Source organism: Somniosus microcephalus, chromosome 25, assembly GCF_052327205.1.
Source record: "Somniosus microcephalus isolate GS21.2 chromosome 25, FLI_Smic_1.0, whole genome shotgun sequence".
Lineage (NCBI taxonomy): Eukaryota > Metazoa > Chordata > Chondrichthyes > Squaliformes > Somniosidae > Somniosus > Somniosus microcephalus.
Genome location: NC_141011.1, coordinates 50,210,388 through 50,229,637, shown reverse-complemented (window position 1 = coordinate 50,229,637; position 19,250 = coordinate 50,210,388). Strand labels below are relative to the sequence as shown.

At 46.0% G+C, this 19,250-nt stretch overlaps 1 protein-coding gene across 4 annotated transcripts in view; it reads right to left on the bottom strand.

The window, feature by feature from the left end:
* The window catches only part of tmem201 (transmembrane protein 201), a 212,572-nt gene that overhangs the window by 38,174 nt on the left and 155,148 nt on the right, over window positions 1–19,250 (bottom strand). For all 4 annotated transcript variants that reach the window (XM_085967365.1, XM_085967367.1, XM_085967368.1 and 1 more), the window contains exon 8: window positions 5,796–5,867. In XM_085967365.1, the coding sequence (XP_085823491.1) occupies window positions 5,796–5,867 (72 nt within the window). The remainder of the gene's footprint in view (window positions 1–5,795; window positions 5,868–19,250) is intronic.

Genomic DNA, 19,250 nt, shown 5'->3' with positions numbered 1-19,250 from the left:
ACAGCAGGGCGGGTATCACTGCTGCCCTGTAGACCATGAGCTTAGTGCCGGGTTTGAGGTCCTGGTCTTCAAACATTCTCTTCCTCAGGCGACCGAAGGCTGCACTGGCACACTGAAGGCGGTGTTGGACTTCGTTGTCGACGTCTGCCCTTGTTGACAGTAGGCTCCCGAGGTATGGAAAGTGGTCCACATTTCAAGAAACACAGTACCTCATGACGTTTGAGACTTTGGGGACCAACCTTCAGTGGTCTTTTCTGGGTCCTGTACGTAACGTTCTCAGGTAAACTAAGCAAATGGGAGAAGTGGAAGAAGCTTTGGTATTTACAACCTCCCCCCACCAGCACCTTATATAGTCCCCAACACCTGAACACCTTTAGGAAAATATTTCCATCAAGTGTCTACCTGACAGCTAAATAAAACATAAATTAGCGGCGATTATGGAGGAAGATGTTCAAGCTGCTCAAACAAGGACTTCAAAAACACTCAAAAAATAAATAAATAAATAAAATCCTCCTTCAACATTCAAAAATTACACAAGGAATGAAAAACAAAAACAGGAGTGTGTGTTTAGAACGTCCTGACAGGAAATAATATGACCGAAGTTCGAGTTCAAAATAACGATCTTTCTGCAATTTAAACTTTGGTCTAATTTAAAAAGGAAAAAGACTTGCATTTATTTTGCGCCTTTCATGACCACCGGACGCCCCAAAGCGCTTTACAGCCAATTAAGTGCTTTTTGAATTGTAGTCGCTGTTGTAATGTAGGAAACGCGGCAGCCAATTTGAGCACAGCAAGCTCCCACAAACAGCAATGTGATAATGACCAGATAATCTGTTTTTGTTATGTTGATTGAGGGATAAATATTGGCCACAGGACATTAGGGATAACTCCCCCTGCTCTTCTTCGAAATAGTGGCCGTGGGATCTTTTACGCCCACCCGAGAAAGCAGACGGGGCCTCGGTTTAACGTCTCATCCGAAAGACGGCGCGCCTCCGACACTGCAGCACTGTTTACGTAACTAATTCAGATTGTACGTCTGCAACAGTATTTTCAACAGCGATACTTTTGATGAACAAACTTGCATTAACCGAAAAAATGCTGGAAACACTCTGCATCGCCTGACCTGCTGAGCATTTTCATGCCTTTACTTCCGAGTTCCGGCATCTGCAGTATTTCGCGTTCGCATTTTAATGGTGCATTTCACAACCCACAGTGCGAGACAGTGAATGAAGTGTAGTTACTGTTGTTTTTGTAGGCAAAGGCGGAGGCCAATTTGGGCACCTCATGGTGCCAAAACCGCAAATGAGACCAATTAATGTGTTGTGATAGTGTTGGATGAAAGCTGAATATTGGCCAGGATACCAGAACCTCCTGTTCTTCAAGAGAGCAAAAAATAAAAATGCCAGCGGAGAAGGCAACAGAGCAAGGTAGCAGTGGGGAATTAAAAACCAGAGCGTGTCAGGAAGGGACAGAATGTATAAAGATAAAGGTAAAGTAGTAAAGGGGGTAAAAGCAGGAATAAATTGTCACAAAACATATTTAAAAGTTCTTTATCTGAATCCACGCAGCATTCGTAACAAAATAGACGAGTTGACGGTACAAATAACTACACATGGCTATGATCTGGTGGCCATTACAGAAACATGGCTGCAAGGTGACCATGACTGGGAACTAAACATCCAGGGGTATTTGACAATTAGGAAGGACAGACAGGAAGGAAAGGGAGGTGGGGTGGCTATGTTAATAAAGGATGGAATCACTGCAATAGTGAGAAATGATATTGGGTCAAAGGATCAGGATAGTGAAAGAGTTTGGGTGGAGATAAGGAATAATAAGGGGAAAAAGTCACTAGTGGGCGTAGTCTATAGGCCTCCTAACAGTTGCAACTCTGTTGGTCGGAGTATAAATCAGGAAATAGTTGGGGCTTATAATAAGGGAACAGCTATAATCATGGGGGATTTTAACTTTCATATTGACTGGACAAATCAAATTGGGCAGGGCAGCCTTGAGGAAGAGTTCATAGAGTGCATTAGGGATGGGTTCCTTGAGCAGTATGTTACTGAACCAACCAGGGGGCAGGCAATCTGAGATCTGGTCCTGTGTAATGAGACAGGATTAATAAAAAATGTCCTAGTAAAGGATCCCCTTGGAATGAGTGACCATAACATGGTTGAATTCCAAATTCAGTTGGAGGGTGAGAGAGTTGGATCTCAAACCAGCGTACTAAGCTTAAATAAAGGAGACTATGAAGGTATGAGAGCAGAGTTGACTAAAGTGGACTGGGAAAATAGATTAAAGTGTAAGACGGTACATGAGCAGTGGTGTACATTCAAGGAGATATTTCACAACTTTCAAGAAAAATATATTCCACTGAGGAAAAAGGGGCGTAAAAGAAAAGACAGCTATCCGTGGCTAAGTAAAGTAATAAAGGACAGTGTCCGACTGAAAACAAGGGCATATAAAGTAGCCAAATCTAGTGGGAGGATAGAAGATTGGGAAGCATTTAAAAGCCAGCAAAGAATAACTAAAAGATTAATTAAGAAAGGGAAGATAGATTATGAAAGTAAACTAGCAAAAAATATAAAAATAGACAGCAAGAGTTTCTACAGTTATATAAAAAGAAAAAGGGTGGCTAAAGTGAATGTTGGTCCCTTAGAGGATGAGGCCGGGAAACTAGTGGTGGGGAACATGGAGATGGCAAAAACGCTGAACAAATATTTTGTATCAGTCTTTACAGTAGAGGACACTAAAAATATCCCAACCCTGGACAAACAGGAGGCTATAGGGGGGGGGGAGGAGCTAAACACGATTAAAATCACTGAGGATGTGGTACTCGGTAAGATAATGGGACTAAAGGCGGATAAATCCCCTGGACCTGATGGCTTACATCCTAGGGTCTTGAGAGAAGTAGCGGTAGGGATTGCGGATGCATTAGTGGTAATTTTCCAAAACTCCCTGGATTCAGGAAAGGTCCCAGCAGATTGGAAAACTGCTAATGTAACGCCCTTATTTAAAAAGGGAAGTAGACAAAAGGCTGGAAATTATAGACCAGTTAGCCTAACATCTGTGGTTGGTAAAATGTTGGAGTCTATTATTAAGGAAGCAGTAACAGGACATTTGGATAAGCATAATTTAATCGGACAGAGTCAACATGGTTTTATGAAGGGGAAGTCATGTTTGACAAATTTGCTCGAATTCTTTGAGGACATAACAAACAAGGTAGATAAAGGGGAACCAGTGGATGTGGTGTATTTGGACTTCCAAAAGGCATTTGACAAGGTGCCACACAAAAGATTACTGCACAAGATAAAAAATCACAGGATTGGGGGTAATATACTGGCATGGGTGGAAGATTGGCTATCTAATAGAAAACAGAGAGTTGGGATAAATGGTTCATTCTCGGGTTGGCAATCAGTGACTAGTGGTGTTCTGCAGGGGTAAGTGCTGGGGCCCAAACTCTTTACAATCTATAATAACGATTTGGAGGAAGGGACCGAGTGCAATATATCTAAGTTTGTCGATGATACAAAGATGGGAGGGAAAGCAGTGAGTGAGGAGGACATAAAAAACCTGCAAAAGGACATAGACAGGCTAAATGAGTGGGCAGAAATTTGTCAGATGGAATATAATGTTGGAAAGTGTGAGGTTATGCACTTTGGCAGAAAAAATCAAAGAGCAAGTTATTATCTAAATGGAGAGAAACTGCAAAGTGCTACAGTACAAAGGGATCTGGGGGTCCTGGTGCATGAAACACAGAAGGTTAGTATGCAGGTACAGCAGGTGATCAGGAAGGCCAATGGAATCTTGGCTTTTATTGCAAGGGGGATGGAGTATAAAAGCAGGGAAGTCTTGCTTCAGTTTACTGGTGAGGCCACACCTGGAATACTGCATACAGTTTTGGTTTCCATATTTAAGAAAAGATATACTTGTTCTTGAGGCAGTTCAGAGAAGGTTCACTCGGTTGATTCCGGAGATGAGGGGGTTGACTTATGAGGAAAGGTTGAGTAGGTTGGGCCTCTACTTGTTAAGAGTTCAGAAGAATGAGAGGCGATGTTATCGAAACATATAAGATTGTGAGGGGGCTTGATCGGGTGGATGCGGTGAGGATGTTTCCGCTGATGGGTGAGACTAGAACTAGGGGGCATAATCTTAGAATAAGGGGCTGCCCTTTCAAAACTGAGATGAGGAGAAACTTCTTCACTCAGAGGGTAGTAAATCTATGGAATTTGCTACCTCAGAGAGCTGTGGAAGCTGTGACATTAAATACATTTTAAACGGAGATAGACAGTTTCCTAGCTGATAAGGGAATTAGGGGTTACGGGGGGCGGGCAGGGAAGTGGACGTGAGTCTAGGTTTGGATCAGCCATGATCCTATTGAATGGCGGAGCAGGCCCGAGGGGCCGTATGGCCTCCTCCTGCTCCTACTTCTTATGTTCATTGAACAGTGCCACGGGATCTTTGAGTCTGCCTGAACAGGCAGGGGAGGCCTCAATTTCACGCCTCATTCAAAAAAAGACTGCTCCTCTGACAATGTAGCACTCCCTCAATACTGCACTGAAGTGTCAACCTAGGTTAGGCCACAGCTGGAATACTGTGTGCAGTTCTGGTCGCCACACTATAGGAAGGATGTGATTGCATTGGAGAGGGTGCAGAGGAGATTCACCAGGATGTTACCTGGGCTGGAGCGTTTCAGCTATGAAGAGAGACTGGACAGGCTGGGGTTGTTTTCCTTAGAGCAGAGAAGGCTGAGGGAGGACCTGATTGAGGTGTACAAAATTATGAGGGGCATAGATAGGGTAGATAGAAAGGAACTTTTCCCCTTAGTAAAGGGGTGAATAACCAGGGGGCATAGATTCAAGGTAAGGGGCAGGAGGTTTAGAGGGGATTTGAGGAAAAACTTTTTCACCCAGAGGGTGGTTGGAATCTGGAACTCACTGCCTGAAAGGGTGGTAGAGGCAGGAACCCTCACAACATTCAAGAAGCATTTAGATGAGCACTTGAAACGCCATAGCATACAAGGCTATGGACCAAGTGCTGGAAAATGGGATTAGAATAGACAGGACTTGATGGTCGGCGCGGACACGATGGGCCGAAGGGCCTCTTTCTGTGCTGTATAACTCGATGACTAGGTTACGTGCTTAAAGCCCGGAGTGGGAACATGTCACCATCAAGGAGCAAAGCTGAAGCCCGGCTGCACTGGGTTTTGATCCCTAAGAGGGAGCACAAGACCTGTGCATCACATTATGAGGTGTAAGCTGCTTTTATACTCGTGCTGTTTTAGTTAGAAAAACTGGGTCCACCATTCTGTTACCAGGATAACGGAGAAACACAGGGAGCTGGCTCATAGACAATGCTCTGTCCAAACTAAGTGAGTGCTACTATACAAGCTCTTTACAAATTGTTTTTGCTGCCAAGAATCTCGGGGACTCTGATTCTGATACATTGCACACGTTGGGGGAGATGAAGCAATCAGTTGATGTACACAAGAATTGGGAGCAGGAGTCGGCCATAAGGCCCCTCGAGCCTGCTCCGCCATTCAGTAAGATCACGGCTGATCTTCGACCTCAACTCCACTTTCCCCCGCCCCCTTCTCCATATCCCTTGGTTCCCCATGAGTCCAAAAATCGATCTATCTCAGCCCTGCAGTAGTAGTTTGCAACCTACCCCCGATATAATCCCACTACACGGTCCTCTTCCTGTTGCTCCACTCCGAGCGTAGCTTACTTCACACGCCTTGAGCCGCATGTGTACCTGCAGCGATTTGAAGGCTACTTCTGTGCCACAAATATGCCTACCTGAAGGGGGTGAATCCTTGCACACCGTTGATTGGGATGGTGGGCGACTTCCACTGAACAAGTAGCCGGAATCTGTTAATCAACAACAAGATAAACTTTAGTCTCCAACCCAATGGGATTCCGATGGAACACTCATCACTTCTGGCTGCTTAAGAATGTTTAAATATTGCTGTTTTTAAAAAAAAACTTGGAAATAATTCAGAGGAGATAATAAAATTAATCATTCTGAAGTTCAAATTGTCACAGTAATCCGCATCAATTATACACACGTTGATCTGTGTGGTGACATAGTTCATAGGAGCACACCGTATACTGGCGGGCAGATAGATATATTCACTAATGCTCTAGTTTTGTCAGGTTAGCATGCTGGTACATGAGTGCATGAGGAGAGTGGTGAATATGGCAATTTATCCAACAAGTAATGAGGTGTCAAATATCTTGAGCATTACAGCAATACACGCTGTATAAGTACTGCTCATGAGAAATAAAACTGAGACAGTTTACCCATGCGAATTCAGTTTATGCTACAGTGCAATGTATTAGCAGAAATGTTATTACTGGATTAATTATATTTTAGTCTGCGTTCATAGAATCATACACCACAGAAGGCGGCCATTTCATTCATCGTGTCTGTGCCGGCTCTTTGAAAGAGCTATCCAATTAGGCCCACTCCCTTGCCCTTTCCCCATAGCTCTGCAAATATTTCCTTTCTAGTATTTATCCAATTCTCTTTTGAAAGTTACTATTGAATCTGCTTCCACCGCCCTTTCAGGCAGTGCATTCCAGATCACAACAACTCACTGTGTAAAAAAATGTTTCCTCATGTCGCCTCTGGTTCTTTTGCCAATCACCTTAAATCTGCGTCCTCTGTTCTTGACCCTTCTGCCACTGGGAAGTTTCTCATTATTTACTCTATCAAAACCGTTCATGACTTTGAACACCTCGATCAGATCTCCACTTAAACTTCTCTGCTCTAAGAAGAACAACCCCAGCTTCTCCAGCCTCTCCACATCCTCATCCCTGGAACCATTCTACAGGAAACTTTGTGATATCCGGCACCGACGGGACCGACGTGTTGCCGATCTATCAAAACTGCCGGACATACAAAGTTAATGTTGAAGCATACGGAGGTTTTCATCTCCACATCTGACAACAAACACTGTTGCTTAGCAACAGCTTCTAAAGAGTCGGCTGCAGCTGCAAGCGTCTCTAGCTGAAGCTGTTGCTATAGCTACAGACCTTGCAGTGCCTGACTGGGAAAAAAAAAGAACGAGAACTCAAAAAACTTATAGAAAACGGCTCCTGATTTTTGCCGTTAGATCGAGTATTCCGGACATACAACCTCCGGATAAACCAAAGTTTCCTGTAGTACCAAAGCATATGGGATCTTGGGCTTCATAAATAGAGGTATTGAGTACAAAAGTAGAGAAGTTATGCTGAACCTTTATAAAGCGCTGGTTAAGCCACAACTGGAGTATTGCGTCCAATTCTGGTCACCACACTTTAGGAAGGATGTGAAGGCCCTTGAGAGGATGCAGAGGCGATTTACCAGAATGGTTCTGGGGATGGGGGATCTTAGCTACAAGGACAGGTTGAAGAAGCTGGATTTGTTTTCATTAGAGCAAAGGAGGGGTGATTTGATGCAAGTGTACAAGATTATGACGGGTTTGGATAGGCTAGACAGGGAAAGGCTGTTCCCACTAGTTGATGGTACAAGGACTAGGGGACACAGATTTAAGGTTTTGGGCAAGAGATACAGGGGGGATGCGAGGAAAAACTTTTTTACGCAGGGAGTGGTGATGACTTGGAATTCGCTGCCGACTGAAGTGGTTGTAATCTACCAAAATTCCCTGGCTTCTGGAGAGGTCCCAGCGGACTGGAAAACCGCAAATGTAACGCCCCTATTTAAGAAAGGAGGGAGACAGAAAACAGGCAACTATCGACCAGTTAGCCTAACATCTGTCATTGGGAAAATGCTGGCGTCCATCGTTAAGGACGTGGTAGCATGACATTTGGAAAATCATTATAGTCAAGCAGAGTCAACACGGTTTTATGAAAGGGAAGTCATGTTTGACCAATTTGCTGGAGTTCTTTGAGGATGTAATGAGCAGGGTGGATAAAGGGGAACCAGTAGATGTTGTGTATTTGGATTTCCAGAAGGCATTCGATAAGGTGTTACATAAAAGATTACTACACAAGATACGAGCTCATGGGGTTGGGGGTAAAATATTAGCATGGATAGAGGATTGGCTAACTAACAAAAAGAGAGTCAGGATAAATGGGTAATTTTCAGGTTGGCAAACTGTAACTAGTGGGGTGCCGCAGGGATCAGTGCTGGGGCCTCAACTATTTACAATCTATATTAATGACTTGGATGAAGGGACCGAGTGTAATGTAGCCAAATTTGCTGATGATACAAAGATAGGTGGGAAAGCAAATTGTGTGGAGGACACAAAGAATCTTCCAAATGGATATAGATAGGCTAAGTGAGTGGGCAAAAATCTGGCAGATGGAGTTTAACGTGGGAAAATGCGAGGTTATCCACTTTGATAGAAAAAATAAAAAAGCAAATTATTATTTAAATGGAGAGAGATTACAAAATCTTGAAGTAGAGGGATCTGGGGGTCCTTGTACATGAATCACAAAAAGTTAGCATGCAGGTACAGCAAGTAATTAGGAAGGCAAATGGAATGTTGGTCTTTATTGCAAAGGGAATGGAGTATAAAAGCAGGGAAGTCCTGTTACAACTACACAGGGCATTGGTGAGACCACACCTGGAGTACTGCGTACAGTTTTGGTCTCCTTATTTAAGGAAGGATATACTTGCATTGGAGGCAGTTCAGAAAAAGTTCACTAGGTTGATACCTGGGGCGAAGGGGTTGTCTTTTGAAGAAAGGTTGAGCAGGTTGGGCCTTTACTCATTGGGGTTTAGAAGAATGAGAGGGGATCTTATTGAAACACATAAGATTCACAGAAATCACAGAAACCTCACAGTGCAGATAGAGGCCATTTCGGCCCATCGAGCCTGCACCGAAACAGATCCCACCCGATCCCTGTAACCCCTACCCCACCCTATCCCCGTAACCCCACGTATTTAATCCCCCTAACACTAAGGGTCAATTTTATCATAGCCAATCAACCTAACCCGCACATCTTTGGACTGTGGGAGGAAACCGGAGCACCCGGAGAAAACCCACGCAAACACGGGGAGAACGCGCAAACTCCACACAGACAGTCACCCGAGGCCGGATTCGAACCCAGGTCCCTGGTGCTGAAGGGGTTTGACAGGGTGGATGCTGAGAGGATGTTTCCCCTTGTGGGGGAATCTAGAACTAGGGGGCATAATTTCAGAATAAGGGGGCACCCTTTTAAATCGGAAATGAGGAGGAATTTCTTCTCTCAGAGGGTCGTGAATCTTTGGAATTCTCTTCCCCAGAGAGCTGTGGAGGCTGGGTCATTGAATATATTTAAGGTGGAGATAGACAGATTTTTGAACGATAAGGGAGTCGAGGGTTATGGGGAGCAGGCAGGGAAGTGGAGTTGAGGCCAAGATCAGATCAGCCATGATCTTATTGAATGGCGGAGCAGGCTCGAGGGGCCGAATGACCTACTCCTGCTACGATCTTCTATGTTTCTATGTGAAAATGTAAAAAGTTTGCTCTTTTGTGATTTGTTAGCCAATCGTACACGTGCCTACCGTAATCAATAGCCCGATTACAAACAATAACCCAGATAGAAATGAAAGCAGAACGCTACAAACACGCAGCGGCTCCACCAGAAACTTAGAGAGAAGACAGGTCAACACTTCGGGTTTAATCCTCGTGAACACCGGGACATTTCTGATAAAGGATCTTCACCTGGAACATTAACCCATCTCCTCTCTCTCAGATTGACTGACATTTCCAGCATTCACAGTCTCATTTTCAATCTAGAAAGTGCAACTAATTCTGTCTTGCGTCTGCGCTCACTTGGAGGTCAAACTCCAAACTATCGTCAACACCTTCACCGAAGCGTACGAGAGCATGGGCCTTACACCAAACATCCGTAAGACAAAGGTCCTCTACCAACCTGTCCCCGCCACACAATACTGCCCCCCGATTATCAAAATCCACGACAAGGCCTTGGACAACGTGGACCACTTTCCATACCTCGGGAGCCTACTGTCAACAAGGGCAGACGTCGATGACGAAGTCCAACACCGCCTTCAGTGTGCCAGTGCAGCCTTCGGTCGCCTAAGAAGAGGAGTGTGTTTGAAGACCAGGACCTCAGACCCGGCACTAAGCTCATGGTCTACAGAGCAGCAGTGATACCCGCCCTGCTGTATGCCTCAGAGACATGGACCATGTACAGCAGGCACCTCAAAGCACTGGAGAGGTACCACCAATGCTGCCTCCGCAAGATCCTGCAAATCCATTGGCAGGATAGGCACGCCAACATCAGTGTTCTCGCTCAGGCCAACATCCCCAGCATCGAAGCTTTGATCACGCTCGATCAGCTCCGATGGACGGGTTACATTGTCCACATGCCCGATATGAGACTCCCAAAACAAGCGCTCTACTCGGAGCTCCGACACGGCAAGAGAGCCCCAGGTAGGCAGAGGGAACGCTTCAAGGACACCCTCAAAGCCTCCTTGAAAAAGTGCAACATCCCCACTGACACCTGGGAATCCCTGGCCCAAGACCGCACAAAGTGGAGGAGAAGCATCCGGGAAGGCGCCAATCACCTCGAGTCTCTTCGCCGGGAGCAAGCGGAAGCCAAGCGCAAGCAGCGCACGTCAACCCAAGCACCCCACCCAGCTGCCCCTTCAACCACCGTCTGCCCCACCTGTGACAGAGACTGTAGGTCCCGCATTGGACTCATCAGTCACCTGAGAACTCATTTTTAATGTGGAAGCAAGTCATCCTCGGTTCCAAGGGACTGCCTAAGAAGAGGAGAAATTGCAACTGACTCTGCAGTTGGTAAAGTTACAAAACTAATATTTATTGATGCAGTCTACTCTTAATTAATTCAAAGTCACTTAATTCAAAACATGTTCGACGCACTAAATTTCCACTTTGTGTGTTGGATCATTCAAATTATTGGGTCATTCAAATTTGTTTTTAAATTGCAAAAAAAAATGACTGAATTATCAGTAGATTATACAGTTGGTCTAATTAAACAAAACCTGGAACCTCCTCAGACTGAATCGTGTCTGAAAGCTGTCGATAATAACGGCAAAACAGAACACAGCCTGCCCTGCTGTGCCGAGAATAAAAATCTATTCTCCGTCCCTTTGATCTGCATCAAAGGAGGTGTATAAACCAAGCGGGGTGATAAAAGGCAGGTTTCTTTCTCTTGTTGTGTCGCCGCATATGGTCAAGTAACTGCAGGATAAATCGAAGAGTATTTCCCGAAAATGACGACACCATTTGATAAAATAGAACCTTTCCAACGTTGTTCGGAGCAACAGCACATTTCCCCTGGAATGAAAGCAAAGCATTTTTGGCATTCCTGGCACCACGACTTTGCTCAGGTTCCTTTCAGGTGTTGGGGGCTGCTGGCGGAAAACCTGAATGTGGCTGGTAATCCACAGGAACCTTCGTGCTGTCACAAAACGGAGGAAACAATGATTCCCCCAACACCTGCAGGTCAGAGGTCAAGGAGTCAATCTCTCAAACATCCAGAGTTGAATGTTCGGACTAACAGGAGTGCTGGATGTGTCACACCGGTGCCGTTCGCTGGCTGTTTCTTCATGTGCAGGTGTGAGCCCAGCCTCTGTGTTGAATGTAGTACTAGGACCTTTGGCCTCGCTTTTCCAAAAACTGTTAAAAACACATTTATCTCTTTCCTCACATAGTCAGTGAACCCTGCTGCCCCACACACATAGGAAGTAGTTAAAGGCAGAGAATACATTACCGGAGAAAAATAGGTGAAAGATGGAAGGTTTAAACTTTTTGAGAAGATAATGATTTAAAAACAGAATCAAAAAGGTGTCAGACATTTAACACAAGTAGTCCGGCATTTGAAAATGACTTGAAACATATGTTGGAACAGCTGATCATCGCAGTAAGGACTGGGTGTTTCATTCTACTTTTAGATGGGAGGGGAAAGATAATTTGACTCATTTTTTGCACGACAACAAAAATAAGGCTGTTTTAAAAAAAAGAATCAAGCAATTCAGAGAGACTTTCATTTCACCTTTAAGTGGTAAATAATCTGATGAACTAAACTCTTGCACAGAATTCCCTTTGAAAGTGTGTCTAATTCTGTTAGATTCAGGAGATGGTTCTGTGATAGTAGATTGGCGGTTAGGATCAGATCAGCCATGATCTTATTGAATGGCGGAGCAGGCTCGAGGGGCCGATTGGCCTACTCCTGCTCCTATTTCTTATGTTCTTATTAAGTAACCAACCTCACCACAGACCTGCCCCCAACACAGACTTCCATTCACGAAAAATTAATGGCCCGGATGACGGTGACCTGGAAGCGTTTGCCATCATTCCGCCTTCGAAACTGACGGCAACTCCGCGGGAATCCTGAAGTTGCGGTCTGCCATTCACTGCTCAGACACAGGCTGCGCCGTGCCCACCATCCCCCCCCGCCTCACATAGCCGGCGATCAGTGAAATCTCTCAAATCAGGGAAACTGACGAAAACTTTGGCTCTTCTTCGGTAATTACGCAGTTAAATTCCCCACTAAAAGTTAGACCCTGTTGGATGAGGTGTAGCGGGGGTTTTAACAGCGTATTGACTGCGAAAAAAAAGTGACAGCCCTGGAAAACTCATTTTAATTTGGTGCAGTGTCAAATTCATCCATTTTAATAAAAATAATAATTTTTTTTTTTTTTTTTTAAGAAGCTTTATTAAAGAATCGTTTAATTTTGTTGTCAAAGTTTGTTGATCTTTATTTTATGTTTGCCTTTTCTCGGGGTGAGAGCCCCAATCTTTCTTTTGCTCTCTCTCTAACAATTTTAAGAACTTACCCACTTCCTTTGTTCGCGGTCTGTGAGAATTCCGCGTTTTGATTGGCTGCTTAGGCAGCTTGTTGGCATCACAGCAGCTCGCGCTGGGGGATTCCCACTAAGCCCTGTTGATTTGAACCGAACGTCGGAAAACCCGAACTTCTCAACACAGGGATCGCGAGATCGTTGTGCGAAGCTTACCTCAGGGCCAGCGGCGAACGCCTTTACTGACCGCAAATTCCGGGAGGCCAATGTTTCGCCACGTGACTACTTGTACTGGTTTTGCCAACTGATTCATTGCCACTTAAACTTAGCAGTGCAACACACATGGGCATTACTGGAATCCTGATGAGCAAACACTTCTTTCGCCAGTGGCAGGTTTGATAGCTGGTGCTGCTGGAGCTAGACAGATGTCGAGCAAAATATAACTGGGAATGTGAAGGTGAGCTGATTTAAAGCAAAGGAGAGGTAACCGTATGCGCAGAATCTGTTTTTCTGTGTAAGTAAGTTTAAAAAGAATACACCTTAAAAAAAAAATTTTGACCAACAAAATTTGAGGCACTGGAGAGGGTGCAAATACAATTTACAAGGATGGTACTAGAAATGCCAGGGTACGCCTATCGGGAAAGGATGAACAGGCTGGGTCTCTTTTCACCTGAAAAGAGAAGGCTGAGGGGTGACCTAATAGAGGTCTTTAAAATTATGAAAGGTTTTGTTAGAGTGGATACAGAGAGAACGTTTCCACTTGTGGGGAAGAGCAAAACTAGAGGCAATCAATATAAGATAGTCACCAAGAAATCCAATAGGGAATTCAGAAGAAACTTCTTCACCCAGAGAGTGGTGAGAATGTGGAACTCGCTACCACAGGGAGTGGTTGAGGCGAATAGTATAGATGCATTTAAGGGGAGGCTGGACAAGCATATGAGGGAGAAGGGAATAGAGGGTTACGCTGATAGAGTTAGATGAGGAAAGACAGGAGGAGGCTCGTGTGGAGCATAAATGTCGGCATGGACTGGTTGGGCCGAATGGCCTGTTTCTGTGCCATATATCCCACGTAATCTGATGTAATTTGAATTTGGATAGAGGAGGGGAGTAAAGGAAGTGAAGATTTATCCAAATGATTGGCATTTGATATTATTCTACTAGACTAGCAGAGGGTAAGCCATTTTCACCATGGGGAGGAGATGGTGTTGGGGACGCTGAAAGTAATTTGCATCAGATCTAAATAACTTAGTGTCAGCCGTGGCTCAGTGGGCAGCACACTCGCCTCTGAGTCAGAAGGTTGTGGGTTCAAGTCCCACTCCAGAGACTTGAGCACAAAAATACAGGCTGACACTCCAGTGCAGTGCTGAGGGAATGCTGCACTGTCGGAGGTGCCGTTTTTTGGATGAGACGTTAAACCAAGGCACCGTCTGCTCTCTCAGGTGGATGTAAAAGATCCCACGGCAGTATTTTGAAGAAGAGCAGTGGTCGTGAAAGGCTCTGTATAAAAGCAAAGGAGAGGAAACCAAGTCTTTCTTTCTTTCTGTGAGTGAACTCAGATTCTTGAAGACAAAGCTTCACAGTCTAAGGATAAGGGGTCGGCCATTTAGGACTGAGATGAGGAGGAATTTCTTCACTCAGAGAGTGGTGAACCTGTGGAATTCTCTACCACAGAAGGCAGTTGAGGCCAATTCATTAAATATATTCAAGAAGGAGTTAGATATATTTCTTAAGGCTAAAGGGATCAAGGGATATGGGGAGAAGGCAGGGACAGGGTACTGAATTTGGATGATCAGCCATGATCTCATTAAATGGCGGAGCAGGCTCGAGGGGCCGAATGGCCTACTCCTGCTCCTATCTTCTATGTTTCTAAGCAGCTCCACATAAGACGAGACCACAATCAAACACTTGCCCCGTCAAAAAATCAACGGCAAAGCTGGCCCCCTGCTTCCTGGAGACCCACAGCTCAAACACCATCATACAAGCCCAGCTGCATGGTGAAAAGGATACAAAAAGAACAAATTATTTGGCCATTTCTTTTACACGGCCATTGTTTCCCTTTCAACTGAGGGGCAATGAGGGAAGATGATCTGCTCAGATCAGATTGACAGCAATTTTTGCCGACCCTCTCTGAGAAAACGGCGCACATGTTTCACCTGCCTGGGTGTGTTGCGTTGATCAGAGCCGTGTCAACAGCTTTTGTTCTCCAACTCTCTCCTCCATTTATCACCGTCTGCAAGTGACAGGCCTTCAGGAAAATAGGGGCTATAACCGACTGCAGCCTGCAAGCCAAACTCGAACTCATGCAAGGCTGGCTGTCAGCCCCAAATCGTAAATCTTTCGAGGGTCAACAGTTGCCCGCATGCCGACATTTATCAAGCAAAATCAGTCGCTTCACCACTCTGTCCCCTGGAATGGGCCGGTGCAGGTGTAAGGTGCGACTTTCAGTTGACAAACCAAAGGGTATTTTTGCCAACTGCATCTGTAAATCGCTCAATTCATACTTAAAGACTAAAGAAACGAGAGATGCAAGCTTCAAACAATAAAAAAAAAACAGTTCTGTGTTTTTAACAGAAGTTCATTACGACAATGCTTGTTCAGTGTTTGGAAGCATTTTTTTTTTACGTTCTTTCACAACATGGTCAGCCTTTTCTTATGGCCTGTTGGAAAAGAACAACAGACCCCTTTCGCAACAGACAGTTTCAGAGATGTTTTGTGGCTCAGTTTACAAGAGATATACTTACAGCTGTGCGAGAGGAACAATGCCCCCACCCAGCTTCCCGCCGACCCGCTCTGCTGACGAAGCAAAATTGGACAGCGGGAGCAAGATTTCATGTGCAGGCTTGTGGCCCCTGGGGAAGGTGCTGGGGAGGCCAGAGACAGGCGAAGAACTCGGCAAGGACAGGAACACGGAGGTCCTGCCGAACGATACAGCGGAACCGCATTAATGTAATGTCCGGCAGCTGGCCAAAGTTGTCAGTCCGGCGGGCGGGGTCACCGGCGGCAGGAGGCTGCAGCCGGGGATCCTTGGGGGCGATCGCGGCCGCGATCAGGGAGGAAGGGAAGAGAGAGGCTGTGATCGGGGAGGTGGGGCAGGGGAGAGGCCGCGATCGGGGTGGGGGGTTGAGGTGGGGAGGCTGCCGATCGGGCCTGGGGGTTTCCCGATCCCTGGGAAACCCGCGCAGCATCAGTGAATTTTAAATCCGGCTCCCGATTGCACGGTGGGAGCCTGATTTAAATATGCTAATGAGGTGTCCTGCCTCCCCATGGCGGAACACTTTGACGCCTTGATATCCAGGCTGGAAGAAAGGCAGCGGGCACGTGCGTGGCTTGTTGGGGACGCGGTCCCCGTATTTAACTCTTTAACCCCCCCCCACCTCCCCCAGACCCTCTCCTGCTCGTCATCATGGGAGAGGTTAGTATCGAGTCCAACGAAATGCTGCAAGAGTCTGTAAGAGGGCTTTGACAGCTTAGCTGCTTTTACACAGCCCGGGATCTGTGCTGGTGCCACTGACTCCCGAGACCCAGATTCCGGGCAGAGACTGCCAATCCCAAAGTAACCTTGCTGGACTTTGCTAAAACCAACCACCAGGAAGACCCTTGCTTTGACAGCTTGTGAATAAAATAACTTGAATTTATACAGCACCTTTAACATAGAAAAGCATCCCACGACGCTTAAGGAAAAGCAAAAGCTTTACTCCTACTATTCCAACGCTCTCCGGGCCGGCCTCCCGTCTCCCACCCTCCATAAACTTCAGCTCATCCAAAACTCGGCTGCCCGTGTCCTAACTCGCACCGAGTCCCATTCACCCATCACCCCTGTGCTCGCTGACCTACATTGGCTCCCGGTGTGGCGACGGCTCGATTTTAAAATTAGAACATAAGAAATAGGAGCAGGAGTCGGCCATTCGGCCCTTCGAGCCTGCTCCGCCATTCAGTGAGATCATGGCTGATCTTCTGCCTCAACTCCATTCACCGGCCCTATCGCCATATCCCTTGATGCCCTTACTAGTCAGAAATCTATCGACTTCTGCTTTGAATATACCCAATGACTGAGCCTCCACAGCCCTCTGGGGTCGAGAATTCCAATGATTCACCACCCTGTGTGTGAAGAAATGTCTTCTCATCTCAGTCCTGAATGGCCTACCCTTTATCCTGAGGCTGTGGCCTCTGGTTCTAGACCCCCCAGCCAAGGGAAACATTCTCCCAGCATCCATCCTATCAAGCCCTGTAATAATTTTGTACGCTTCAATGAGATCCCCTCTCATTCTTCTGAATTCAAGAGAATACAGGCCTAGTTTACTCAATCTCTTCTCATACAACAGTCACGCCATCCCAGGAATCAATCTCGTGAACCTTCGTTGCACTCCCTCTATGGCAAGTACAGGTAGACTATCCTTTATCCGAAAACCTCGGGACCAGCCGAGTTTCGGATAAAGGAGAATTTCGGATTTCGGAAGGTGGGTCGGCGGGGTCCGCGGTTGGCGGGGTCGGCGGTTGTCGGGGCTGGCGGGGTCGGCGGTTGGCGGGGTCGGCAGTTGTCGGGGCTGGCGGGGTCGTCGGCGGTTGTCGGGGCTGGCGGGGTTGGGGCCGGCGGGGTCCGCGGGGGGGGGGGGGGGGGGGGGTCGGCAGTTGTCGGGGCTGGCGGTTGTCGGGGCTGGCGGTTGTCGGGGCCGGCGGGGGGTCGTGCGCACGACTTACCCTTTATCCGAACTTCCGCAACCGGAACCCTCTAAAAACCTTCGGTTTTTTCGTTCAGCGTAAGTCGTACGCACGACTTACGCTGAACGAAAAAACCTTCGGTTTTTAGAGGGTTTCGGTTTTCGGAAGTCCGGATAAAGGGTAGTCTACCTGTATATCCTTCCTTAGGTAAGGAGACCAAAATTGTACACAGTACTCCAGGTCTCACCAAGGCCCTATATAATTGGAGTAAGACTTCTTTACTCCTGTACTCAAATCCTCTTGTAATGAAGGCCAGCATACCATTTGCCTTCCTAATGGCTTGCTGCACCTGCACATTCACTTTCAGTGACTCATGTACAAGGACACCCAGGTCCCTTTGAGTATCTGCATTCCCCAATCTTTCACCCTTTAGGAAATACTCTGCCTTTCTGTTTTTTCTACCAAAGTGGATAACTTCATATTTATCCACATTATATTCCATCTGCCATGTTCTCGCCCACTCACTGAGCCTGTTGAGATCCCCTTGAAGCCCCTTCACATCCTCTTCACAACTGACACTGCCACCTAGCTTTGTATCATCAGCAAATTTGGAAATGTTACATTTAGTCCCCTCATCCAAATCATTGACATAGATTGTGAATAGCTGGGGCCCAAGCACCGATCCTTGCGGTACCCCACTAGTCACAGCCTGCCATCCTGAAAAAGACTAGTTTATCCCATCTCTTTATTTTCTATTCTCATCCTTGTTTTCAAATCCCTCCATGGCCTCGCACCCTCCCGATCTCTGTAATCTCCTCCAGCCCCACAACCCCAGAGATATCTGCGCTCCTCTAATTCTGTCCTCTTGAGCATCCCTGATCATAATCGCTCCACCCTTGGTGGCCGTGCCTTCTGTTGCCTCGGCCCTAAGCTCTGGAATTCCCTCCCTAAACCTCTCCGCCTCTCTATCCTCCTTTAAGACGCTTCTTAAAACCTACCTCTTTGACCAAGCTTTTGGTCACGTGTCCTAATATCTCATGTGGCTCGGTGTCAGACTTTGTTTGATAGTCACTCCTGTGAAGCGCCTTGGGATGTTAAAGACACTATAAATGCAAGCTGTTGTACTGTTAGTTGGAGACAATGGTGGAATAAGGCGTTATATAACAGCCACCGCTCATTGACCCAATCTGTCATCTTGGGGACTAAAGGAACGGAATGCAGCAAGGTTTGAGTTTAGAATTTGTGGATTTTAAATAACCTTAGCGGTGTGGCAAGGAGGGTTAATGTGAGGGGGAGGGCTCCGCAATCTGTTGCTTCTGCAAATGATACCACAAGCTTGTTAACTAATTGGGAAAAACAAAAAAGAGAAGTCTCCACTTGGCACAGATGCGGAGCTATTTTTCCCTCTCGCGGCAGCTGCTGCTGGTTGATTCACAAAAAATTAAAAATTTGAAAGAAAAGTGGTTTGTGAATGACTGACTTTTGAACTTAAAAAATGGCTAGTGCTCCTCGAGAAGGCTTTATTAACGAACGTACCGAGAACTTGAATCCCTGTCTTCACAAAAATACCCATGTTAAAACCCAGACAACACCCTCTCCGCAACCCCAACTATTTTATCCCTTTGTTGACAGTTGCATGAGTGTTCAAACACAACACAGGGAGGGAGCAATTCTGTAATTTTCTAATGGTAATTACAATGCCAGACTAAAATGCTCCTTAATTCATAGTAATCACTGAACTACAGAACTACCAAATACTAATTAAAGGGTTAACAAAAGCTTCAGGAATCAAGCCAAATAACATTAGGTGTAACAATACTACAAAAACTGCCGCAAATGCATAATCACAGTTTGCCACTGCAGCAACTATC